The sequence below is a fragment of the Callorhinchus milii genome, unplaced genomic scaffold (assembly GCF_018977255.1).
Source record: "Callorhinchus milii isolate IMCB2004 unplaced genomic scaffold, IMCB_Cmil_1.0 Scaffold10, whole genome shotgun sequence".
NCBI classification, from domain to species: Eukaryota; Metazoa; Chordata; class Chondrichthyes; order Chimaeriformes; family Callorhinchidae; genus Callorhinchus; species Callorhinchus milii.
In genome coordinates, this window is record NW_024704751.1 from 11238022 (window position 1) to 11265234 (window position 27213).

The following is a 27213-nucleotide window of genomic DNA, read 5'->3' on the forward strand; positions in this document are numbered from 1 at the left end:
CAAACCTTCCTCTTTCATTGATGTTTGTGTTATGTTGTTTATGTTATTTTTTAAGCCTGGACAAAATGTTTTGCAATATTGCAAGGAAGTTTAATCAATAAAACCCACGATGTCAAGGTGGTTATACACTCCGCATGTATGAAAAATATCTACCCGTAGCTTTTTCTGTTGAGTGACCAGTTGTTTAAACACTGTTGCAAATGAATTTCTGAGACAACAAAAGTATATCCAAATATACTTTTAGCGAATACTAAGTTAAAAAAGTCTTAAAAAGCAAATGTGAAACTGTTCTAAATATATTTAGTGTTAATTTACTTATTTACTCGCATTTCCTTTGTTTCGTGTACAGGTCCTTTCACAGGCATATATATTAAAAAACATATTCCATAGTATATTGCAGTTATACAAAATAAAAACGTGCTGTACGTACACGGTTTGATGCCTTATAATTATTTTGTTCTGTAAAGCTCGCTATGAAAATGTCTAACCCTACAAGCCAAAGCCCTAATGGGTAGGGTGGTCCAAGCTGGACAGGCAGTGGGAAAACTTGCCAGACATTGCTCTCAATGGCACGGCTATGGCGGTTTTAGTTGGTTAAACTCCAGCAGTTACCCCAACGCAAACTCTGGGCTCGCCTCCCCCACCACTCCCAAAGCCTCGATTCTTACCGACCTGCGCCTAATACTTTCCGGAATTAGGTAAGCAGGATGCTTCCCTCCAGGGGGAGAGAGAGCGCATTCCATTCCAACAATCTTTCTCTGGAATTGCTATGTGTAGGTGGGAGGCCTGGAATTCTCAGCTTGGTTTGGAGACTCTTTAGCAACGGCGATGGGTTTCCAATATTTTTTTAAAAAAAGGATTTTAGAGCACATCAAAAAAAACACTGGAGTGAAGCAATCTGTGTCTGTGCAGGAGCCAAGCCTCGGTGGGTCAAGTAGCGTGTTTGCATTGCATTCCTTTCTCATTTTTCTTCCTGTAAGTATTTTGATTGATTCTCAACATGGAGCTGTTTGTTAGCCCTCACTTTCCTGGCTCCTTCTACTCAACTCTCCGCACTCACTCCCCCCACCCCCAACTCATTGTGGACTCCAGCCCACCGACTGTCTCCTGGTGAAAGTCCAGGAATGGAGCAAAAACTTCATCCCCTCATCAGCGTTCAGACCTGGCTTTGTTTTCTTCATGTGCCAAATACTCTTCCCTCCATTCCTTCCCAATTGGTCACTCAACCCACGAATGTTAGTGGGACGTCGCTGGTGGCCAATTGGCTGTCGCGTTTCACCCACAAAATATACAGTCACTACACTTTACGGTATATTCTATGATAAGAGGAGACACTGTGTAGGCAATGTAAGCGATTTACTGACTTTCATTTACTAATTGGTTAAAATTTAAATCGACTGTGTCAGGGTTTGAATTATTTTTAAGGCATTTGGTCTTTGCCTGGACATGAGAGCTCAATTTCCGCCCAAATTTCCATTCCTAGCGATGACACTATGTAGTGACTGTATTTTACAGTTGAATATTGACTTTACCCATATTGAATACTAGGCGTATCCCCATCAACTATGAATATCAGATCAACTTATCTTGAACATTTTTTTTTCCATTGCCACACACCACATCCTCATCACATCTCACTTCTGTTTCTTTACCACAATGAGATGATAATGTGCTGGGTCAATGCTAATGCACAGAGCCCAGTATTGCCAGAGCCAAGCCTTCAGCGATGACAGTAAAAATCGTCACGAAGAATTACAATTTTCAGAAGCGAAATCATAATTTGTTGCTAAAACAAATGCAGATCATTAAACTTCACCGTCTACACCTGAAAAGGAGAAATATTAAGTGAACCTAAAATAATCTCTGGAGTTTTGAGAGCGTGGCTTTTGCTCCTAGAGGACGTCTCAAAGCGTTTCTCAGGAGTTACTGCATGTAAAGTGAGTGGAGTTACTGTAGGTTTTGTTTGGTGAACGCAGCAGTCAATGTGAGCACAGTGAGTGCCACAAACAGCCAGGAAGTGGATGGGCATTTTTATCTGGAGGATTGTTGGCCAAGATACCAGGAGGATCACCCTTCACTTTCAATTAGCCCCCATAGGATCTTTAACATTCATCTGAACAGGCAAACGGGACCTGTTTAATACCTCATCTGAAGGATGGCACCTCCGACAATGCAATGCTCCCCCCAGCACTGAACTGGAGTGTCAGCCTGGACTGGGAGCTCAAAATCTAGACGGAGGATTTGAACCCACAGCCTTCTGACACAGAGGTCAGAGCGCAAGGCAACCAAAGCCAGACTAATACTTAGAAGGGAGGAGAGTGGGATGACATTATCAGTGGGCAGCTCATGTGGAGAAAGCACAGGGCAGAGCAGGCTAGAGGGGCCAATGGCTTCTGTCCTTCACATTCTGACACGTTGGTGAGGAAGGCATCAGGGAACTGTCTTTTTACTTTGGGACAGGAGATTTCAGCCATTTCCTATTTGCTAGAGAAAACAATAGAATCTTTCTGCCTGTAAAAATGTACAAGATCTCAGAATGTACTGCGTGGTCCTCAAACAGAATGTGAGCTGTTCACAAACTTCCAAAAAGCATTGTGATTTTCCATCGAAATCTGTCGACAAGAATTGAACTGGTAATAGCGTCTCCCCCCGCCCAGAGGAGACATAGTGCAGCAACACTGTCCATTCAAACCAATTGTTTCGCTTTGACTGGGTGAGCAGGGAATTTCCTCACAGCCACGATGAAAGGCATTGGTTAAGGTGAAACCTTTCATTGAATGAGTCTTTATTTCCATAGCGTCTCAGGGAATGGTCAGCGGTAACCACAAGTGACACATGTCCCGCGTCCACACCTCCTTCCCGGCAACGGAATCCCTGATGCAGACCCAAACCTGACATCAGGGGACACATTGCTGAGCGAGTGGAACACAAATATCATTGGACACAGATGACATATTGGGGAATCCAGAACAAGGGGGCATAATAATACTAATAATAACTTGGTCACTCAATCCACGACTGTTTGTGGGAACCTGCTGTGCATAATTAGCTGCCACGTTTCGCCCACACAAATNAAAAAAAATAATCCTTGCGTTTGATATAGCTCTAAACACTGAGCTACAGGACACCACAATATACTGTCAATTCACTTTACATTATATTCTGCTTTGAGACATCTCGAACACCCGATGAGGCTTGATATCAAATGCAAGGATTATTATTGTTATAATTAGAGCTAGGCAATTTGGGAGTAAAGTCAGGAGGCATTTTTTCATGCAAACGGGAGTAGAATTCTCTCTCCTCCCCCAAAAGGCTGTGGATTATGGCTGGATCCATTCACATTTTTAAGACTGAGGTAGATAGATTTTTGTTGGGTCAGGGTGTCAAGGGATATGGGGCAAAGGTGGGTAATTGAAGTTGAGGTACACGTCAGCTATGGTCTAGTAGAATGATGCAAGAGGATTGATGGGCTGAATGGCCTCCTCCTTTTCCTACATAAATATGACTAACCTCGGGACCTCAGGCTCACGTGCAGTTTCCAGCTCTCATCAACACGACCACTTATTGAGATCAACTGCACGCACAGGTCTGAATCTGTACCAGCTTCTCCTGCCGGCCTCAGATTATCTGGTAATGAGAACCCACATTCAATCTTGTGTGAATTCCAAGTTTACCTGCTCATCTTGTTTTCATCTCACTGTCTGTGAAGTTTGTGGTCAGGGCAAGAGGAAGAATGTTTGTACTGGAATTTAGGGTAACGGTTGAACGCAGATCACAATACAAGACAGGTTGGAAATTTGTTTGCTATTTTATTAACAGTAAAGAAATATATATGTGTCATTGCACTAGTAATATTTTTTTCCTAAAAAAAACTTTTGAAATCAGAGTTCAATACCCTTAAGTGATTACGTTCCTAATTAATAAGGCCATGACCCCACATCCAATGGCCCAGCTAGGCTGAGATTTAAAATGCAATATCAAACGTACAATGTGTAGCATATTCTTACTTCTTTGAATTCACACTGCAGGTAAAACATTCTTAATGATGGCAGTACAGATTTTATACTTATGCAACAAGTGAAATCAGCCTAACCCCAGACTGACCCCCAACAGAATCAACCCCTCATACAACCCGCAGGGAGAATAAAGCCATTCCTAAATACCTTGACGTGTTTATATAGAGAAACATTACCAATTGTTTATACATATATTATATATATCTGTATATAGTAGTCAGATCACAAGGGAGAGTTTTGGGTTTGAAAGCCAAAGGACTACGGTTTGTGTGTTCAGAGAAATGTTCCCTGAGTGAAGATAATTTATCCAAGTCCTTTGACAAAGTGGTGTCAGTCTCCGCACTCCCTCTCACAATGACACCCAAGTGTGTAAGTCTAGGCACTGGGTTTCTCCCTGCAGATTCCTCTATGAGAGTTCGATTCACACGTTCAGATTACTCACCTCACCCACCAGCTTACTTCAAAAATTTAATCTAAGGTTATAACTGCAATTGTATTCCTTGACCATTCCCCGGAAACAAAACAAAATAAAAAAAAAATCAGATCACCTGCAACATCAACATGGTAATACACACCAGTGAACCCTTTCCTATGTGGCTAATTACAATGGGATCATCTTAGGAAAAAGGCTGATTGTGGGGAGCAATAGTGAGTTTTATTGTGCGTCTGTGTGTGTGTGTATGTGTGCGCGTATGCGTGTGTTTGTCTGTGTGTGTGGGGGAAGAGGGAAACTTTTTTTTAAAAAAGGCTAAACTTGTAAATGATGAATTATGTTAGTGAAAGAATAGCCAAGGTTTAGGTATGTGGGTAACCCAAGTCCTGACAGTGACCTGTCGTTTAGCAGAGTTGGTGGAATGTTAATATTTTTGTTATTAATATGGACCTGGGATTTAGTGACATAGAGAGGGAGTTAGGGGTTAATTGCACCCTGAGAAATTGTGGAATAAAATCTCAAGTCAGATCCATAGTGAAGTGAACAAACTCAAACTCATCTCTTTCCCCAACTCAAAGTGACACTTGGCCTGTAAACAGATTGGAAACATTATAGAGTACATTCATTTGGCGTTTGAGAGATTTGACATTGCTCCACTGCCCCCACCAACGCAAAAACCGTGACAGAAGTCAGAATGACGTTTTAAATATGTGCCTCAGTTAAATATTACCTTTCGTAATAGCTTCATAAGTGCTCTCGTTTGGGCAGAGCAGATGACAGACCCCACTTTGTGAAAAAGCAGCCCCTCCTGATAGATTTCTCAACCATGGACCATCAGACTCACTCAAGAGCTGAAACAAATCCTTCCTGAAGCCACTAAATTGGCTTCCCCTGGCCACCCAACTGAGGCCAATGTTTCATTAGATTAATATCTTAAAGTTGCAAGGGCCGACCAGCCTTTTTGTCTCATCCCTACACTGAAAATTTAATTCAAACGCTGGGCAAGGTTTTACCCTGATGACAAGGACAAGAAGGGGTGTAAAAACATGGTAAACAGTTGCTTGCAGCTGGTTTGTTGTCTAATCAATCGGAGGAAGGAGAGGACAGGAATTAGTGGAGAATCCAAAACACCATCTACATTTAAAGCCTGAAATAAACAAAAGTTGTCGTCTCGATCCCAACAGTTTTTTTTCCGAAAAAAAATCTGGTTTAGCCAGAGACTGGTTATTGCAGTCGTTTAAATAAGAGTTTCAAAAACACAGACGGCAAAAGTAACAATAATCTTCTATGCAGCCATTTGCATACAGATGAGAACTCAAGAAACTAGCCTGGGGGCGGGTTTGAATCACATAGGAAGGTATTTGGTCAATTATTGATTGGTTTATGTTCAAGAAGCTGTGGAATGGTTTAAAGCAAAAACCCAATATCCTCCTGGTCCATTCAAATGTACCTTAAAAAACAATTCACTTCTCCCACTCCCACCTCCCCACCCAGGAGGATACCTTGGCAATGAATAATGTCCCCATCACCTCACCCTCCCCAGTGAGACACAATCAAGGCTTAGATGTCTTGTGTAGAATGTGATAGGAACAAGTCTCGAAAGGAATAAGTCTCTTTTTGGAATGGAGGGCGAGGAAGGCCGGATGAAATCAGCCATCGTGCCGGATGTGGCCCTCGGGCCGCCAGTTAGACCACCCTGGCCTAGAGCGGCCAGGACTCAAGCCCACCCACCGCACACAATTATTACATTCAAATCAGTCTCACACCTGGAGGCAGCTCCAGACTTGCCCCATTCTCTCAACACTTCAGAGTCGGCAAAAAAATCCAGCAAATCCCTCAGTGAGGCCTTCCTTAATTTTGACACTGTTTTCCTGTGGAAGGATCTCTTACGAATCAGAAATGAGGCCGCAGTTGAGAGGATTCTTTACCAAATTCCCCTGACTCTGAAACACTAGGAGATAATAGCATTGCCCTGGACCGAGTGGAACTGCGTCCCCTTGAGCTGGAACAGCTCACTTTGGGAGAGAAAACCCACTATCGACGTAAAAGAAAGACTTAAAGTGGTCCATTGTGATCTCCTGCCACCGACCCATCCCCAAATGTGGGTCAGTGAGTGACAAAGCATCATGGATTACAGCTGTGGCTTTATCTATTGACACCATCCTGCTCTCCCTGGTTCAGGGAAGACAACTGGGAAGACATCAGAGTCCTGCAGCTAAGAAAAGGAAGAGAGAAAGAAAAAAGGCAACTACTTGTTGAGACGTAGTCACAACATTTGTTGTGGCACATATGGAATTCATCTTACTTTCACAAGATAAAAGTTATTGCAATTTACTTTGCAACACAACTCATTCTCTCCTAAATCCCGTAACTCTAAGCAACTGGAAGATTCAATTCTTATTGAAGTTTTGCCCCGGGGAAACTTTGCTCTATTCAGTCCTCTTTTCAGTTTCCTCAACATATTTTTTTCTTTTAAAAAAAATCTTCAGCTAGGCATTATAATTTAATGGAGAATAAATTTCTATTAAGTGACCGCTGGTTTTCGATTCACAGATAAAGTATTCCCAATCCCATTTTTTTAATATATATATATATGTATATATATACAATATAAGTGTGCTTCCTACAATTCTCTTTTCAACTTAAAATAATTCATTTGGACAAGGCAAATTTCAGTACTTTCATAGTCTCAAACCCCTTTACGCAATAAATTCCATTGCAGTCTCACTCTCTCTCCGTCACTATCCATTAGAGTCGCACAACTCAGTTCATACGGGCTAAATGGAAACAATAACTCGCTCCCAATGGCTTTGTCTCAAGTCCTTTAACCAAAATGAACTGGATATGATAAGATACTAGAATAAGCAGCAGTAGCTTCTCCTCGCCATCTTGTACCTTAGGTACAAAGTCAAGGTGTAGCGTTGCAGCAAAGTGGTAGGCTTGATTTCGGTCTGGGTTTTTTTTGCATGGATATCAACTCTATTATTTATCAGCAATAAGGCTTTTTTTTCTTTGAAGAAACACAATGTTGTTGGTCTCTTCCTCAACTCCAATGGCTCCGCCACCAGGTGTGTGGTTTATTAAGAGGCAAAAACGTCGGATGTTCAGCTGAACAGGAACCCGAGTGATGAAGCTGAACCCTCTGATCGCCTTCACACACAGACAGCTGCCCAATTCCTGTCTCCGGTTTCTCTGCGTTATGAGAACGAAAAGCATTAGTTCATAGAAAGACGACAATAGGGTCATTCACAAGATCAGAAGAGTTCGCTGGCGAAAGAAAACCGAGGTCCGTCCAGTTCACCTTCCACCATCCTGGCAGTCGCTTGACGTGTCATGTCCCAAACTCTAATAATAATAATCCCTACATCTGACCCGGCGGCGCCTTATCACGTCTTCGAGACGCCTCAAAGCTCTTCACAGGATACACCGTAAAGCGCAGTGACTGTGCAGTTTGTGGGTGAAATCATTTTCCTTACGTAGGGAACTGCAAAAGAAAATACCACTTTGCTTAAGGAGTCTCTGAACCTCATCATTCCTTGCTACTGCGGGTTCTGAAAGGTTAGATAATAATTTAAGTGGATAATTTAGTTTAGATGGTCTCTATGGCAACTGGTTTTACAACAGCTCATGTGCACTGATCCTAAGCAGTGATAGCAGTAAATCAGGCTTTATTGCTGCCCTTGCTTTTAAACGGCCCTTTTTTTAAAAAAAATCATCCCACCAGGGAACTGGGCAATTGAACCATTTTAAAATAACGCAGATGTTTTATTCTCTGAAGCAACTCGCCACGGCAAAGGGTTTCAAGTCAACTAATAAAGGCCGTTCCTCAACAGTTTGAAACAGTGAAGCTCTGCACCAAGTCACAGCTGAATATTGTACTGTTGACATTTTCTACTTTGGAGAAGGGGGAAAAGACATCCAGAGAACAAAGCCCTGACGGTGTTCAGCATCGCACTGTCTCAGCGGGCTCAGAACTCTCAGAATGGCCACGAGATGGCACCACAGCCATAGAGGAATTCCCTGTCCTTCCTCCAATAATAATCCTGGCATTTGACCCGGTGGCTTATCACGTCTTCGAGACGTCTCGAAGTGTTTCACGGGATGCACTGTAAAGGGAACTGACTGCGTATTTTGTGGGCGAAATGCGGCTGCCAATTGTGAACAACGACGTCCCCACAAAAGGTCGTGAATTGAGTGACCCAATTATTTTTGAAGGGATTATTACTTCCGGAAATAAACGATCCTCCCATCGACTAACAACCAGGTTCCTACTTACTGCTGGTAAACAGAGGTGTGTGTGTGTGTGTGTGGAGTAAGGAAACTTGCCTATGGTTTCGCCCTGACCTGCTCGGGAATCAAACCCAGGTGGTCCTATCATTTGTGAGGCGAGGGCTCTAACCAATACACTTGAGCGTTGAACCCTTCCGGAAATAGCCCAATTGACAGAGAGCAGTGGGGGTACCACAGCATCACAGATTGGCATCTGCCAGTCTTACAGATAAATAACCCCGCCCCGAAGCATACACTGTAAACAGTTCATCTGTTGCAGATGATTCAGCACCTGCTGAACAGGGCATTGTGGATCATTACCTACTTATGGTCTTCCCAGGGCCAAGATTTCAACCAGGGATCTCTCTCTGTCTCTCTTTTGTGCTGAGCCACTATTCCCAATGTAGGCTGCGGGGAGGGAAGAGGGTTGGGGGAGAGGGGACAGGAGCTGGAAGAACTCTTACGCTGGTCATTTCGAACGGGGGGAGGAGGGAGGGAGGGAGAGACAGAGAGAGGTAGGCACTGGGAGGCAGTAAAGCAGGTTTGCTGGCTGCATTTGCCCATCAGGAAACACACCTTGTGACTCTGACTAATCATTTGCACAAGTCACAAAAAAGCAGTGGCCATGGTTACTGAACTCCAGTAACCTCACATTTTTTTAATACAGAAAATTGTTAAAAAAATAAATTGTTAAAGGTATGAGCGAAGTGTGAAAAGGATAATTTCCACACGGAGACATCTGGCTGCGTGATATTGCGCTCCCTCTCCACAAAATTATCACCATTTAAAAAGGCCACAGAATTACTGAAAACGCTGGAGGTAATAGTGATCATTTTTTTTTAAAAATCACTGCATTTGGTATCGCGCCTCTCACATCAGGAGAACGTCTCAAAACACTTTGCAGGAAATTGCTGTGAAACACTGGAGTGACCGGATTTCATAGGCAAACAGGACTGATTTCATTGCAGTTTTGTGACTATTAAGTGTTAAGAGTTCTGGCCAAGAGATTGACATCAATCCTGGATCTCATCTGTAATGTGAAGGCCATTTCCTACTTCACAGAGGGAGGGGGGGTGGGGGTTGTCTCAAATGTCAGGAGAGTCAGTGAGTCATTTATATTGATCAGAAAGTGACAAAAAAAACAGAGACCCAGGTCAGGAGAGAGTTTTTTTTTAAAAAGGTAGAGGGTTATTAGGGCCAATGGAAAGCCCTAGCAAACATCAATGGTAATACTCGAACCCCTAATGGAGCTTAACCAGGAATTAATAATAATGATTAAAATAATAATAATCCTTGCATTTGATACAGAGCCTTGTCATGTCATTCAGACGTCTCAAAGCACTTCACAGAACATACTGTAAAGTGGATTGACTGTATTTTGTGAGCCAAACGTGGCAGCCAATTGCACACAGCAGTGAGTGTCCCACAAACAGTTGTGGATCGAGTGACCAAATTATTATTATTATTTTTGAAGGGATTATCACTCCCAGAAAGAGATCCACTAATCAACAAATGACCGGGTTCTTATTTAATGCTAGTTAAACAGTAAACAGGTTTCGCCCCGTCCGGGAATCGAACCCGGGTCCTCTCGCTTGCGAGGCGAGTGTGTTAGACCAACACGCTACAGGATTCTAGTCAGCAAATATTTGAAAAGGATAAATATACAGAAAGAATTAAAAATACAGGAACGTTAACAGACTTTTACACGGAGCAAAACAAATACGTACCTTTTAAAACATGAGAGACTCCACCCCTACTGTTGCCTCGTCTGTCCTGCGGTTTGCTGCTCGGGCGATTTCTCAGCTTCCCCGTTCAAATCCGCCGTCGAGTTCCTCGTTGACCTGGTTTGGTCTCGACCGAGAGAAGCATCAGTTACATCCTTGGCATCGCTCGCCCTTCGAGCCGCCTGAGCGGCCGTTTCCTGCAAAGTTCCGGTTCCCTCGGTCGATGTGGACGGTGGCCGCTGAGGGTTCAGCAGAAACGCGGGCTTTTTGGCCACCGGTGGCGGAACCTTTCCCGGTTTCCTCGCGGCCTCAGGAGCAGCTTTGCTTCTCTGCTGCTTCCCGGAGGATCTGGACTCGACCTTAGAAATGATTCGCTCCGAAACCGAGTTCAACTCCGCCATCAAATTTCTCTGGACCTGGGCTTCTGCCTCAGGGGATTTGGGGACATCGAAGAACAACTTTTTGTGGCTTGTGTTCTTGGAGAAGATGAAGCTGGCCATGGAAGCCGGGGATTTGAGGGCGGCTCCGTCCTCGGGCGGCTTGAGGGAGTGGTGTCCCTGGCCCTCGCTCGGCTGGGCGGTCGGGCTCTTCCCATCCACAGAGCCATGCTGCGACGGAGAGGGCGAGGGAGGGTTCAAATCGGATGAAGACAAGCGGAGGCTCAAGGACTTGCGCACTGGCTTACTGGGCGCAGTTTGGCTGCTCCTGTTGGGGGGTTGAGTCTTGCTGGGTTGGGGTTTGGTTTCCAGGACCCCGGTTGGGAAGGCTCCCATCTGCACCGAGCGTAAGCGCACCATCTGTAGTAGGGAGGGGGTGACGATTGGGATACTCGCTTGACCCCCGACCTCCTCATTACTTGACGGTTGAGCAGCAATCAATTGGGATTTGGAATCCTGACCGTAGGCCTTTGGCGTTTGGTTGGCTGTTTTGTGAAGCTGGGCGGCTGGCACGGGGGATTGCTGTGAGGGGTCAGCGGAGGGTCCTGAGACAGCGGAAGGCTTCTGCTGAGGAGGGTCTGCAGGAGACGCAATAGGGGCCGAGGTGGGTGTAGGCACTTTTAATGACAGGGTTTCTGTCGATCGCTGAGCTGACACGATCTCCGTGGCCACAGATTGTCTGGATGGTTTGTTCTCCACAGGGGAGGCTGAAGGTGCCGGGCAGATGGAAGGCTCCGGCTGTGACTTCTCTGGAGGTTTGGAAGAAGCTGTTTTTTCTGGTGTCTTGTCGGCAAATACTGGGGGTGGAGGAGGTGGGAACAGAAAGTCTGTATCTTCCACCTGAGCACCGGTCTTTCCTGAACTCACCGCCACAGCCGCAGGCAAGCTGGATGCTCCCGGTGATGGTGACAAAACCATTGGAGACATTGGAGGGGGAGGTGCTGGCCAGTCTACTGTAGACTTCTCTGGCTTTACGGGCTGCAGATGATTTGAAGACGAGGAAGACTTTACCCCATTTACTGGCGTCTTCTTGACCGGCGGTGGTGGGTGGTGGGATGGAGGGGGTGAGGGTGGAGGAGAAGATCTCTTCACTTGTGGTGATGATGGTTCCTGCTGTACTGGTTTGGGAGGAGCAGATGTGGCCACAGGAATAACAGTGACCACTGGGGCAACAGGGGAGGTGACCACTGGGGCAACAGGGGAGGTGACCACTGGGGCAACAGGGGAGGTGACCACTGGGGCAACAGGGGAGGTGACCACTGGGGCAACAGGGGAGGTGACCACTGGGGCAACAGGGGAGGTGACCACTGGGGCAACAGGGGAGGTGACCACTGGGGCAACAGGAACAGTAGTGACCACTGGGGCGACAGGAACAGTAGTGACCACTGGGGCGACAGGAACAGAAGTGACCACTGGGGCGACAGGAACAGAAGTGACCACTGGGGCGACAGGAACAGAAGTGACCACTGGGGCGACAGGAACAGTAGTGACCACTGGGGCGACAGAAACAGTAGTGACCACTGGGGCGACAGGAGCAATAGAGGCAACTGTGACCCCGGGCGCAACAGGTGCAGTGTTGACCAGAGGAGCAGTGACCAGGGGGGCCGTGATGCCCATGGGGGCAGAAGCCCGTGGAATGACCCGCCCCCGGGCTGCAGGTGGGGGAGGTGCCGGCCCCTGTGGAGGGGGAGGGATGATGGGCTGCTGAGGAAACAGTTCAGCCATCAGAAACTTTGACATCTTGATGGGAGGGGGCGCTGGAGCGGGTGCGGAGGGGGGCGGGGGGATAGTAAGAGGATCCACCAGGTCAGGCTGAATGCACTCCGATACGGTGGACGACAGCGACGTCAAAGACGAGGAATTGGACATTTCAGGGGAATAGAGCGAGGAGGACCTCGCGGGGGTCTTCGGTTTGGACCTTCGCTGCCCCCCAGGGGAGGAAGAATACGTGACGAGTTCTCTGGTTAGGGTGGGGGTCCCGCTCTGACTGGAGTAGCCGCTGGAGGGGGACATGGTCCTCTCAAACCTGTCCGGCGAGGTGGGGTTCGATGGAGAACCACGATGATTATTCTGGCCGCTCCCCTCCCTTGCCACCTCTCTGGAACCCCCTGCGCCCTGAGCTGGGGGGCTGGCAGAGCCTCGGAAAGCGGGGGAGTCGGGGGAACGCTCCAATCGGCACCCGACGGTTTCACTGAGCGTCGGCGAAAAGACCTCGTCCTCGCCTGACATGCTGCGGTTGCAGGGGTCTTTCCTTCTGGGGGCCACCGCGGGGGGTGCGGGCCGCCCCGGCTCCAAGCCCAGCTCCTGTTGCTGCGGCTCAGCCGGCTGCGCGGAATTCCCTCGTTTGGGGGGGGCCGGGGGCCTCTTCATTTTCTTGACCGACAAATTCCTGGTGACTGACCGTTCGCTGGTCACACTCTGGGTATCCGACCCGTCGGCCTGGCCACCCGTGCTCCCTGTGGCGGTCCCGGCCAGTCGCTCAGCATGGCCGTTCATCTCGGGCCTGGTGTCGTCGCTCAGGGATGGGGGAGCCGCTGATGTGCGGGGCTGGGGGTTGCGCACGGAGCTGGGAATGTCGAGCTCGGCTTCCGATCTCCCAGTGACGCCCGCCGCACGGCTCTGCGAATCTGTTCGGCTGCCGCGGGACGAGATGGTGGAGCTGTCGGACACGATGGTTTCCGAGGACTCGGAGTGGCTCCAGGTGTCGCTGGAGGCGTAATCCCCGACCCCGTAATTGTGCAGCGAGCGGGCGCAGGCGGGGGAGGCCGGGAACAGGAGGCTCGTGCGACTCAGGGTGCGGAGGGAACTGTGGCTGGCGTGGATCATAACCACGTCCACCGCGGCCGGCAGGATGGCGTTGGGAATGATCTTAGACATGTAGGTGGCCTGGGGGGACATGCACATGACTGGGCTCTGCAGCAGCTCGTTAGGTATGGAGCCTCGGGGAATAGCTAACGACTTTGGTCTGTTGGAGAAATCGATGATTCCCCAGTGTTGCCGGTCGCTTCCTGTTAAAGTGCAGTTAGACTTTGTGCCGACGGAATCCACAGAACGCAACGAGGTCCCCTGTCCGGGCAGCGCAGGCTTACCGGAGCCGCCCTCGCCACCTGTCCTGCCAGCGCAGACAGTGCCAGCACTGTCGTTAACATCTTTGTTGGTGTCCAACAGCGAAGGAGACCTGCCCAGGCCCAGCCCTGCAGCGGGAACAGAAACAAAGGATTAAAGGAAGCGCAAATAAAATGGGAAAACTTGAAGAGCTAATGAGTCAGGTCTATGACCTTTTGTCAGACCCCAACCCAGAGCCACCGGCTGTCTCACACAGGAGTGAGGTCCCTGGGCGTGTACGTACCCAATTCCTTTTGGACGTGCTGTGGAAGTCCCATGATTGTGGTTCTCCTGATTCTCTTCTCTTTCAGCTTTGAACCTGTGTGTGACACTGATCCCCTGGAGGACACTTGAGGTTTGAAGGTGGTGCCTATTTTGATTTTTTGAAACAAAGAAAAAACACCCCAAAAAAAATTAGCAAACTGCCCGCTCGCTTCTTAAAAAAAAGAACCTGTTCCTCAAATCCCCGGCCAATAATAATCCAAACCTGGCACAAGATCAGCGTTTGATGAAGGACTATGATTTGGTTGATTTGAGTGCTTCAACCAATGGCAGATTTTAAGTTGACCCAAACCAAGTAAAAGGGTAATCAAAAAGTTGTGATAAAATAATAATAATGCTGGCATTTGACACAGCGCCTTATCACGTCATCGAGATGTTTCAAAGCACGTCACAGGATATACCGTAAAGTGTAGTGACTGCATATTTTGTGGGCGAAACGCGGCAGCCAATTGCGCACAGCAGCGTCCCCACAAACAGTGGTGGATTGAGTGAGCAATTTATTATTGTTTTTGTGATACCATTACAATGTCTAATACAAGTCTTAAGGAGATGATGCTATATAGAGATTTTTAGAGCAGGGTAGATATCAGGACTTTCTGGTCGACCTGGGTTTTGGAGTTGGAAATGGACATTATTCGGCTTTTACCCGTAGGTGCTGCTGTTGGTCGCGCACACAGCTGGTTCCTCCGCGCTTCATCAGGAGTTGGCGGTGGCAGTGACCTGGTCTTGGCCCAGACTTCATCCCCGTCCACGGGAGGACCTGACCCCTCGTCATCTTGCGACTAAAACCAAGTGAATAAAGAGCCTCAAGAAACATCCATTATATATTTATCTCTATCATCATAATAATCATCATAATAATAATCACCCTTGCATTTGGTACAGCACCTTATCACGTCCTCGAGATGTCTCAACGCTCTTCACACAATATACCGTGAAGTATAGTGACTGTGTATTTTGTGGAGGACACCCAGCAGCCAATTGCGCACAGCAACGTCACACAAACAGTAAGTAATAATTTAGTAATAACATTGAATCCATGTGAAGCTCAAAAATTCAGCCTTAATTTTGAAGTCCGTTTTCCCGAAGGAAACACAGTAAAACCGGCTTCGCCGCTGAAACTGAATTCAACAATTTGCCAAATTCCAAACTGCTGGCGAAATGGAATAAATCTAGACCTGGGCAGAATTTCTCCCCAGAACTGCTCACAAACACAGAGAGAACAGTTAGTTTTGCCAACTCCCATTGGCAGTAGCAGGTTATAATTGATCAGTTTCACGCAGTTTCGTGCACAAAAGTGAACTGTATAACAGCCTCTAGCCCTTTCCTCGCTCATTGTGGAAACAATGTAAGAGCTTACATGTTGACTGCAGTTGCCTGTTGAATCTCTGCCATTGCCCAAGTGCAGCTCTGAATAACCATCCAATTTCGCTGAAAGACAGAGAAGAGAGACAAGAACCCGATGGTAACAGATTTCAGATTCTCACTCGCAGCCTGGTTCAGAAACAATGCCAAATTATAGACAGCACACAAGAAATAAACAAGGAACAACAACAACTCGCATTGCTATGACGCCCTAACTGCACATGGGAAATCCCCGCGTCTATACTGGGAAATCCACTCTCCCTCTGGAGGCGCGCACCCTGCTTACACAATTCCGCAAATTGGCCAAAACAAATCTGCGGAAACACTACTTCGGTAGCGAGCAGTACACATGGAACAGGCTCCCGAGGGAGGGAGGGAGACAGACAGACAGACAGACAGACAGACAGACAGACAGACAGACAGACAGACAGACAGACAGACAGACAGACAGACAGACAGACGATGGAAGCAGAAAGCGTCGATTCTTTCAAGAACAAACTGCAAATTAAAGTGATGTGGATTTTGTGTGTGGGTATTTGCGTGCAAGTGCGTGCGTGCGAGTAGTCGTGCACACGTGCGAAAGCGTGCGAGGGTGTGCGTGTGTATGTGCATGTGAGTGTGTGTACGTGCGCGCGAGAGTCACTGCATTGCCCACTGAGAGAAAAACAATATAGCTTTTTGCAGTTTGTTTCTCTGATCCACATCCAAATCAGTTGCTGCCCGTCAATCTGTTTCCCAGTTACAATAAGGTCCGAACGGAATCCTAGCAAAGGTCAGGGTCAGACACAGCCTCGATCCACAGATCCCAGGTCAGCAAATACTGTACGTCTGGAACAATAACAGCCAGGATTAACTTTCACAAAACCAGCTTGTGTCAGGGCCCGACCGCCCGCAAATCAAACCACATCCAGGTTTAACACCGTGAAGCACAGACCCGGTTTGCAAATCAGAGTCAATGATAAAGTTTCAGCAAAGGCGCTTTTCCAAACGCACAGCTCTGCGGGGGGGAGATTTCCCACGTTACCCTGTGTGAGGGACGCCATAGCATTGCGAGTGGTTGTTGTCTCCTGACATGACCCAGAAACATTTCTCCGAGACTCGCCAACACCTGGCTGGCAAAGGGCTGCAGAGACGGGTCAAAAAAAAAATCCACCGGCCGGCTGACAATTCCCTAAGGCACGCGAGACCAAGCGGTCGTTCAGCTCCCCCACCCACCCCCACCCCCACCCCACACACCGTGTCCTGGCCCCACATTGCCACATGGCTGCTCGTTGCTGTACCTTGCTCCTGTAGGGATTTGAGCCCAAGCTCAGCCTCTTTGTGTAGCTCCTCTATGTGCTGGGGGCGGGTGGTCGGGAGGAAGATGTTCTCCTGTTGGTGTTGATACTGCGATGCCCTGTAGTGCACAGACCATTTTGCCTCGTCCTCCAACTTGGAACCAGCTGCAGAAAACAATGCGTCGATAGGTGTCAGATCTCCAGTCAGACTGGCAACTCTTTCTTTTGCAATATAAATAATAATAATCCCGGCGTTTGATACGTCGCCTCATTATGTCTTCGAGACGTCTCACAGCGCTTCACAGGACACGCTGTCAAGTGAATTGACTGTATATTTTTGAGGGCGAAACACGACAGGCAATCGCTCACAGCAGCATCCCCACAAACAGTCGTGGATTGAAGTGACCAATTTATTATTATTATAACTTTTTTTTGAAGGGTTCATTACCCTCGGAAAGCAATCCACCAATAAAAATGAATATAGTGTGTATGGGCGGGAAGGTGAGGGTTCCAACATTAGCTGTAAAAGATAACTGTAAATTGATGCAAAACTTTGGCTTTGGTTTGCGTCAGTAGTTTCCATTATAGAACATCAACAAACAACATTTGCTTTTGCTGGAGTGTGTGTTATTGTTCTGGACTGTTGTCATCTGTATTTCACATCGGGAGGACGTCCCAGGGCATTGCACTGTATCCCCGGATATTATTTCCTAACAGAAATCTATCTCATTTGTTCTTGAATCGACACTTGCTGCTTCCAGCATCTGTCTGTTTGTTTGTTACCCGAGGGAACCGTTCCTCACGTTTATCACTCGCTCACTGAAGCAGTTTCCACAGACTTGTTCTGAATTTACCCCTTTCGATCGCAGGCCATGTCGTGTCCTCTAGTTCTACTGTTCAGCACCAGATAAAACAGCTCATCCTGGTCTACGTTAGTTATTTAGAGCCTTCAGAACCTCAAAGACGTATTCCTCTCGATCATTACAAAACATCAGCAATTTAACCCCTCAATATGCTGCGGAAATCACATCCGGATAAACATTGAGATTCATAATAACAGACCCACTGCGTAGGGATACATTACATACATTGCATCCCGCAGCTCTACACCTTATTGATCAGTTGTTATTTATAGCTCCTGCCTGTATTACAAGCCACTCTCAAAAGATATGTTGACGTACAAAAGTGATCGTGGACAGATTAGATCCTAGAGAAGACTGTAATTGGACAGAACTGTGGACAGTCCATTACATTTGCTGCTAAAGGCAGTCAATGTCATCACTTTATAAAGAAACGTTCACTGCACACAGATGAGCAGTACACGGCATCTAGTGTCCATCTTAAACCGAAAAGGTGCAGATTTTCACCCACAAGATTCCTTGCTCTGTTTGTCGTATGAAGATATAGGGAGAGTAAGCAGAGAGCAAGAGGGAAAGAGAGCGAGAGGCAGAGAGACACACACACACAAACACACATACAGAAAGGAAACGAGAGAAAGAGATAGTGAGAGAGAGACGCACACGAAAATAGAGAGAAGCACGAACACACACACAGAAAGCAACCAAGAGAAAGAGAGACACAGAGACGGACAGAAAGAAAGAGAGACAGAGGGAAAGAGGCACACACACACACACACACACACACAGAAGGCGAGGGAGAGAGAGAAAAAAAGAGAGAAAGTGAAGCAAATGATAACTCGAGAGTTAAACTGATAAGATTGGCAGCACGTCACAGTCACAGCACTTTAAGTGATCAGCGAAGGGCTCGGTTACAAAAACATCGCAGATCATAGCACTTCACCACTTCGCTGTCGCCCCCACATTTTTAGGAAAGTCAAGTAAAGAATTTCCCACTCACGTTTCTTCTTGAAGAGAGTAAGAAACGCGCCCAGGTTTTTGCTGAGCAGCACCACCATCGCGGGGTGAGATGAGGCGGGAAGGAGGACGGACGCGGGTAAGACAAAAGCAGATCAGCTTCGCACAGAGCGGTGGCCCGCACACTCACAGCTGGCTATCTGACCTTCGTCATGAACTTCAATTGTCACAGCTCCTCCTCGCACTAAAACAGCCGAGATTCAAGAGCCGTTTACCAAGCAGGGAACCATCTGGGAGCACATCCCCACACAAACACCCCCCCGCCCCCACCCACCCACCCACCCACCCCCACCTCCTCCCCTTTCTAGAGTTAGAAACGCTCCGTTCGATCCAAAAATCTTCAGTTCTCAACTGCAGTGGGCTTCCCTCGAGTGGCTCAGGCTCCTCTCACTCACAGGATACTGAGGGCTCCTCGCTCCACCCACACTGCAGAGCTAGAGTCATTCAGGAAGCTAAACCAGAGAACCATCACCTCCCTTCCCTGTGTGTGTGTGTCTCTCTCTCACACACGTAGGGGATTGCAGGCTAGCATTCCTTCCACCTTTCAGGAGGCTTTCTCCAATCAGGGTTTAATGGCTGTGGATTTCAAAGCCCTTTAGGTTTCCGATCCTCAGCCTGAATGACAGCCTATTATTTGGGAGCCCACTAAAGCACCAAGTTCATAAAAAAGAGTAGCATCTGTGACAAAAGAGCCGCCTTTTGTTGGCCTTCCTATTGACAGCTTTTTGTACATCAGGCTCTCTCTCTCTCTGTCTCTCTATCTGACCCTCAGTCTTTGTGCAAAGGCACGCTGTCTCCTCACTGCAGTGAACAATTGACATTTCCATCTCTTTCTAAACCCTCTCTGCACGCCCTGGACTCAGCATGTTCCTCTCTTGCCCACAACAATGGTAACAGCTAATGCAACACTATGAGAGTTTTTTTTTTTTGGGGGGGGGAGACTTGATGCCTTTTATTCAGAGCGTTAAATAAGAGAATGTGCCCCGAGGTTGCCAACTCTCTTGCTCGATTTCAGAGAGAGAAACAATCCTCCAATGAGGAAACCAAAATCTTTTTAACACTTGGGAAAACTTTTAGACTGAGTAACCAACTAACTCAGGTCACAGTAAAGTTGGCTTTGATTTGTTCACTCCCTGAGCACCATAATAATCCTCGCATTTGGTACAGTGTCTTTGAGACGTTTCAAAGCGCTTCGCAGAGGAGAGGTTGGTGGTGGGGGGTTGGCAGGGGGTGTGGGGAGCGAGGGGTGGAGGCAGAAAGAGAGAGGTAACACAGCTCTCATAACAAATCACACCAAGATTACTTGTCAAGGCAGCACTTGTTGTCAAGCCCGAAACCATTTCTACTTCAACAGACTGTTCGTTTGATCCTTGTTCTCACTAATTCTGGCCCTTTCATGTGGTAATTGTTCCGAGCAGGAAAACAAAGAGGGAATCCTTCCAAACTGGAGGATGAATGGGTTTCCGCAGAGCGTAGCCTCCTGTCTGTTTGAACTCCCTCTGACTGATTTGTCCACGGTCACCCCTACCCTACTCAGGGCAAACCCAGTGACCGTTTGAACTTCCTCCATCTGATGTGTCTGTCTCTCCCCCTCCCCACCCCCAGCTATTTGATACACCAACTTATCAAAAGGCTTCACAGAATATGGTGTAAACTGGAGCAACTGTGTATTTTGTGAACAAAACCAAGGAAAACCACAAAACAATTAGAAATGAGTGAAGAACATTTCCTTTCTCTGGGGTGGGATGAATGAAGTGGGGTGGGTGGGGGAGAGGTAGGGAGGGAGCTTCTGTTCTGATAAAGGATGCAAAGTAAGAGCTAATTACCTGTAATAAGCTGAACCGTGGCACAAAGCTCCTGTGTGGAACACGATCAAAGAAACCTGATCAATACCCACACGGCTCAGGGTTTAGCTCCCGAAGTTCACACAACTCACAGCCACTTTAGGCTGTCAGGCTGGAGAGCTGCCGTGATGAAGGGAGATTTCGCCCACAAATATACGGTCAATTCACTTTACAGTCTATTCTGTGAAGCGCTTTGAGATGTCGAGAAGAAGTGAAAAAGCGCTATATCAAATGCAAGGATTATTATTAACGGGAACTCTACACATCAGCCTCGCTCCCAGGCAGGTAACTAACTGTCCCCTTCCTGACCGGCAAAAAATTAATTGTATAAAGTATAATAAATTATTTGATAAATGCCCCATTCCTCATGGTAACTTGTTGATTAATTATTACCAGGGATTTCCCCCACAGCTACACACTTTATTTTTAAGTGATATTTCACCCACAAAACATACAGTCAATGCACTTGACCTGTGAAGCTCTTTGAGACACAACAATGTGATAAGGCGCTATAGCAAATGCAAGGATTATTATTTATTATTAATTATTATTATTATTATGTGAAGGCATGTGAGCCAATGTTTCATATACAAACTCAGCCCCACTAGGATAAACATCAACAACAAATTACATTTGCATGGCGGTGCCTTTCATGTCGGGAGGATGACCCAAGGCGATTATTTACAAATAATAATTTATTTGTAAATTTACAAAGCGCTACCAAGTGATTTTGAAGGTCATCATCTCTCTCTCCCCCCACCCCTACCGCACACCACCCCCACCCTCTGCTCACAGCTCCATGAGTATCAAAGAGGATTAAGATAACAAGATTCATTACTAAAATTATGTGATCAATAAATCCAGGTCTGTTTAAGGAAGGTTAATAATCTGCCTCATCACTGAAGACTGTAACTTCTTATCACCATAGAAATCCACGTCTGTGCCGCTTTTCTGAAAGAGAATCCACTCCCCGGCCTTTTTCCCCATTAGCGCCTGCAGATTGTTCCTCTTTCGCAACTATCCAGTTTCCCCTAATCCCTCCTCTCCCTGCCCTCCATCCCTCCTGATCCCAACCCCCGGCTGAAACGCACTCGGTAGATCTGGTTCCTGAGCCGGACAGGTCCGCAGTATTCCAGGGCACTGTAGATGACAGGAAAGCCCAGCCTGGCTCATCGGCAGGACCTGGAAGGGCAGGACATCACATAACTAACCATCTCCAGCGACTATTTATTTGCCATTCCACACATGATTATTGATCAGAAGCTGGTTTGTTGCTTTTCTGTTAATGGGTGTAATGAATATTCATTACTAACTGCCTGAAGGCAGATCGGACAGGATTGAACATCTGGTCTCAGAGAGTGCAGTCATTTACATTCTTCCAGATTCCACGAAGGGTTTGTTTGAGACCCAGACAGGAACCACAACAAAGTCGGATTTGGCTGCAGTTTACTGCAAGTCCAGCCCTTCGTTTGCAGTGGATTTGCCCAATCAGTTGAGCCAGGTTTGTGTTTTCCAGTTGAACAAGATGATCGTAATCTGGAGTTGGTTCAGACTCGATGGGGCACCATTTACACAGCCCTCGGGGCACAATATCTACACTAAAACCCGTGGCTTGGTCTCCCCAGCCACCAGACCTGACAATTACCCTCTGGCCGATTGCAGGTGGTTTGTGGTGGGAATGTCTTGTGCAATGGAGCATCTCACTTCAGCAGAGAACCTTACACAGGCTCCTCACAGCTGCCAATCAGACTGTAAATCTGTGTGGACAACTGACAACAGGTCTGGGAAACCCCAGGGGATAATTGCACATCACTAGGGCAAACCTGTTTAAGTCTCTCTCTCTCTCACACACACACACACACACGGTGTGTGGGGGGTGTAACAGCTTAGATCCCTCTCGTGATGTACGTTCGAAAAGTAATAATACTTTTAATAATAATAATAATAACCCTTGTATTTGATATCGTGCCTTATCATGTGGTTGAGAATTTTTAGGAATTATTTTTTATTAAAATCAAAAAAATTAAAAGAAAAATGCATTTACTTTTTTTTAAAAAAGAAAGTAACCGAGAATGTAATCGCCGTTCCGAAATATCTTCCTCTTAATAACCTCTCGAAAGGTCTCTAACCTTGCTTGTTCCATTCCCTAATTAAAACACAGACACATTTGACTGCTCCCCCGACTGAAGATGTCTGTGATGGGGACCCGAGGCATTCCTTACTCTGTTATCTCATTACTCTCCCCCGAGGCAGTGGGGAAAGGCGTGGGCGATCACAAGTGATGGAGAAGATGAAACAGCTTTTTCTGCCACTCATTTGCTGCGTTTGCCTTTCATTATCAACAATTCAAATCAGCAAAAGTAAAAGGTAATGAATGTGCATTTCGGTCTCCCAGTCTGTGAAATGCATTTAACCTTTTTTTTTGACATTCTGGACTTTCTCGTCCCTTCAGTACAACAACAACAACAACAAGATTCCATTTATAGAGCGCCTTTCACGTCAGGAGGACGTCCCAAGGCGCAGTAATTAGCAATTTCAGCTGCAACGTTAACAGGAAATATGCCTCATTTGACTTTTTTAAAAAATACATAAGTAGGATTTTACTACCCCCCTTCCCCCCTACCACTCTCTCACACACACCATCAGCCTTTAGAACATTAAGACTCTGCTGTAAAGGATGTGTTTGATTTCAGGCTCAAATTACAATCATTGTTCAATCCAGAACCAAGGTTCAATCTCATTTTCCTGCCAGTAATTTAATAGTTGCCGTTCGTTTGAGCCATTAATAACAAATGTTCCTCTTCAATGGCAAACACATTGTGGTTAACATTTACAACAACAACAAAATTACATTTATACAGCGCCTTTCACGTCGGGAGGACATCCCAAGACGTTGGACAATCAGGGGTCAGGACCCGAGCCTGGGGTAGGGGTGAGGTAAGGGGTGAGGGAAGGCAGAGAGGTGGCAGGGCGACCGAAGGCACGATCGAAGAGGAAGGTCTTGAGACCGATCTTGAAGGAGGCGAGGGAGGAAGCGAGGCAAAGGGACCGTGGGATGGAGTTCCAGAGTGTGGGGGCAGAGAGGCTGAAAGCCCGGACACCGATGGTAGGGCGGGTCGGACGGGAGACATGGAGCAGCTGGAGCCCGATGAGCGGAGGGAGCGGGCAGGTTGGTAGGGAGTCAGCAGTTCAGAGAGGCAGGAGGGGGCGAGGCCATGGATGGCCTAGAAAGTGAGGACGAGGGCCTTGAATTCAATCCTCTGAATTTGTTACCAGCAAAGATAACCATAGCTGCCCTGGCAAACCTTGTACAAAAGAGCCGAGATTAGGTAAGAAATTGGGTAAGAGAGGCTCAACACTGTTTAATGTACTTACTTGTTAAAATATATATATATATTGTGTGAGGTAAGTAAGTCTAACTGAAGGTGAGGATGGAAAAAAAATCAATGAATGATGGCTGTCATGTTATTTTGTATTGCTGGGAAATGGGGGGAAAAATCATCTGCTTCTCCTGCTTTCATCAGTCAGGCCAGTCCTAATCAAACAGTGTCCTTATGCACTGAGAGCTAACAGCCACACCTCCCAACAGGTCATTAACCCGCCTGGCTATCACTACATACAAAGCTCATGGATGTGCATTGAAATGTCATCACTAACCCGACACTGACCACATACACTGGCACACACACAGAGAGAGTCACACACACACAGGACAGAGAGTCACAAACTCACACACACAAAGTCTCACACACACATATGACAGAGAGTCATACGCTCAGGACTCAGGTCTGTTTATATCCTCTCAAAGCAGCTCAACTTGTCAGGAACAATTGCGTTTCTGCATCGGAACAAATGAACATCCTCATTCGTTTCCTCCAACGACACAGTTCAAAAGGCTTTTTTTGGGTCACAGACGGGTGTCTGACACACGCGGAAACTTGTACTTATTTTTTAAATATTGTGTGAGGCAAGTAAGTCTAATTGAAGATGAGGATAGGGAAAAAATCAATGAATGATGGCTGTTATGCTATTTTTATTGCTGGGAAATAGAAAAAAAATCATCTGCTTCTCATACTTTCATCAGTCAAGACAGTCCTAATCAAACAGTGTCCTTAAGAGTCACCGTGCTTAAGAGTCTCCAAACCAGACTGGGAGTTCCACACAGGTGTGCTACATACATGTAGAAATTTCCCTATGTCTACAATGGAATACACACTCTCTCCCTGGAGGGGAGTGTGCTGCTTACCGAATTCCAGAGAGAATTAGGCACAGGCAAGTCTGCAAGAGCCCAGGGTGTGTTGGGGGTACTTAACCAGCTAAAAAGGTGCCATTAAAAACACTGTCTGGCAAGCTTCCCATTGCTTGTCCAGTGAGGACCACCCTACCTGTTAAGGTTGTCAGTATGTTATTTTGAACCCGACCTAGGCAAACCCACCTCCGTGCTTGTGAAACATTGGTTTGGAAAGTTTGGTTTCTAAGGGTAGGTGTGGGGCCAAGCTGTGTTTTTAAGATAAGAGTCAGAAGGGAAGATTTCCTCAGGCTGACTACTTGAACAAACAAAACAAAATTGGCTGCTCACCAACAACCAGAGAGCACAAAAGACATTTACTCTTTTACCATCTTCAACCTGGATTCAAAAACAAATGCTTTCCACAACAAGATGTTCCAAAAAGGTATTGAACTTCAGAGGGCCGGGCAGTGCAATGCTTCACATTTACGTACATTAAACTCATTGCTTCCCATCAACAATCCTGTAAGCTGCACTAATCGTCTCCCTCCCTCTCTCCTCACTAGCCTGACCACTAATGGATGAGAGAAGTGAGTCCTTTTCTGGAGGTGTGTGCAGCTCACAGATACTCGACCACATCGCCATCTGAGTCCCTTGTAACACACGTGGATGGATATTCTTTAAACATTCGGGTTTCAATCTGTCAGAATCTCATCAGTTTCAAGCGGTCCTTTGTAAACAGATAAGCAAGCAATCAAAATAAACACCATTAAGTCAAGGCATCTGCTCTAAATGATAGTTTGTCCAGCGTTTAACCAGACATGCTTCTGGATGAACAGATAAGTGTGATGGGCAGATCTTCTGCGTTTCATTTCCATGTGATTTTTAAAAGAATAAAATAGAATTACTGCTGATAACTGGTCGCTCTGAGGGGAAAGATCTCAGTGACCGGTTATCAGGAGCGGAGACTTAGGCGTGTGTATAAATACATCAATAAATGCAGCCGGGAGATGGGCAGCAGGATGCCCATGTGGTAGTGACAACTTAAGTTAGGTTAGGGCAGGATCAGGTTATAAGGAGTTCATTGCAACATGGCAACAGGCTAAATGATGGTAAAAACATAGACCTTGTGAAACATATTTGCTTATGCAGTACAGTTAGCGAAGGCAAGAAAGCTTCCCCCCAAATAAACAAACAATGCCTCAAAACACAGGTACATAGCAACAGTAACTACTGTACCTAGCGGCTGTTAACCCCAAACCCCCCATCACCCCCCCCGCCCACCCCCATCACCCCCCCCCACACACACACAGAGTGACAGCACCATTGGATTGCTTCCAGTTAAATACTTCTCAACAATGCTGTCTGTTCCACTGGTGACTATCAGGTACATTTGTTTGGCAATGAAGAGAGCCCAGCCTCACCCTCTTAATAAGCTTGGCAGTTTGCCCAGTTCTACATTTTTTTTTGAAAGCTTTTTTTTTCTCTCTCCGAACAAGCTCAGACTAGCCACGCGTTCAAACTAATTCCCATTTGCTGGTGTAGAAAGGATTTTTACACTGGACTCTCCTGTTCCTCCACTGACGCTGTGAATACTCTATACGTATTCGGCAAAAGGCGTACAAGGAAAAGTACAAAGCTCCCAGTTGTTCCCAATTCAGTTAACGTCTGTCACTTCAGTTATATACCAGCCTGACCTCAGCATCTCTTTCTCTCTGGGACCTTACCAGGATGTTCTTGTCTCTCTTGTCCATTGCTTAATGCAAAAACTTGGTTGAATGAGAACTGAACTAAAAGAAAATTGTTCCTTCACTTTATTGCTGTTTTTGGGACACGGCTGCTATGGAAATTGGCTGTTGTGTTCGCCCACAAAACACACACTTTACACTTATATATTCCGTGAAGCGCAATGTCCCACCAACTGCCATGAAGTGAATGATCAATTTTTATCTGGTGGATTGTTGGCAAGACATGGTGACAGGACATCTTTCTTGTTGAACGGTGCCGTGAGATCTTTAGCATCCGCCTGAATAGACAGAAGCAACTTTGGTTTTAATGTTTCATCCAAAGGCCAGCAAGGCAGCTCTGCCCCTGGCGGGCCACACAGCCGAGACTGGAGTGTCAGCCTAGACGCCAAGCTCAAAGTCCTGACGTGGGGCTTTGAACCCTGACTCAGAGACGAGCGGAATGCAACAGCTGACATCCTGGCTCTGACATGAGACAGATAATACATAAAGGTCCTCGCGACTGAACAGTAAGGCATGACGGTCTATTGGGAGTGACCTGAAATGTCTCTTCCGAGATTTCCTTTACAATAACAACATGACATTTGTATAGCGCCTTTCACGTTGGGAGGACG

At 46.5% G+C, this 27213-nt stretch overlaps 1 protein-coding gene across 1 annotated transcript in view; it reads right to left on the reverse strand.

Moving 5' to 3' along the window:
* Window positions 1-7083: 7083 nt before the first annotated feature.
* LOC103185689 (uncharacterized protein KIAA1522) overlaps window positions 7084-27213 on the reverse strand; it is a 57101-nt gene continuing 36971 nt past the window's right edge. The window contains exons 2-7 of the mRNA XM_042338589.1: window positions 16912-17073; window positions 15627-15697; window positions 14913-15048; window positions 14229-14354; window positions 10446-14073; window positions 7084-7641 (exon numbers count right to left, since the gene is read on the reverse strand). Coding sequence (XP_042194523.1) covers window positions 10472-14073; window positions 14229-14354; window positions 14913-15048; window positions 15627-15697; window positions 16912-17073 — 4097 coding nt within the window. The 3' untranslated portion in view covers window positions 7084-7641; window positions 10446-10471. The remainder of the gene's footprint in view (window positions 7642-10445; window positions 14074-14228; window positions 14355-14912; window positions 15049-15626; window positions 15698-16911; window positions 17074-27213) is intronic.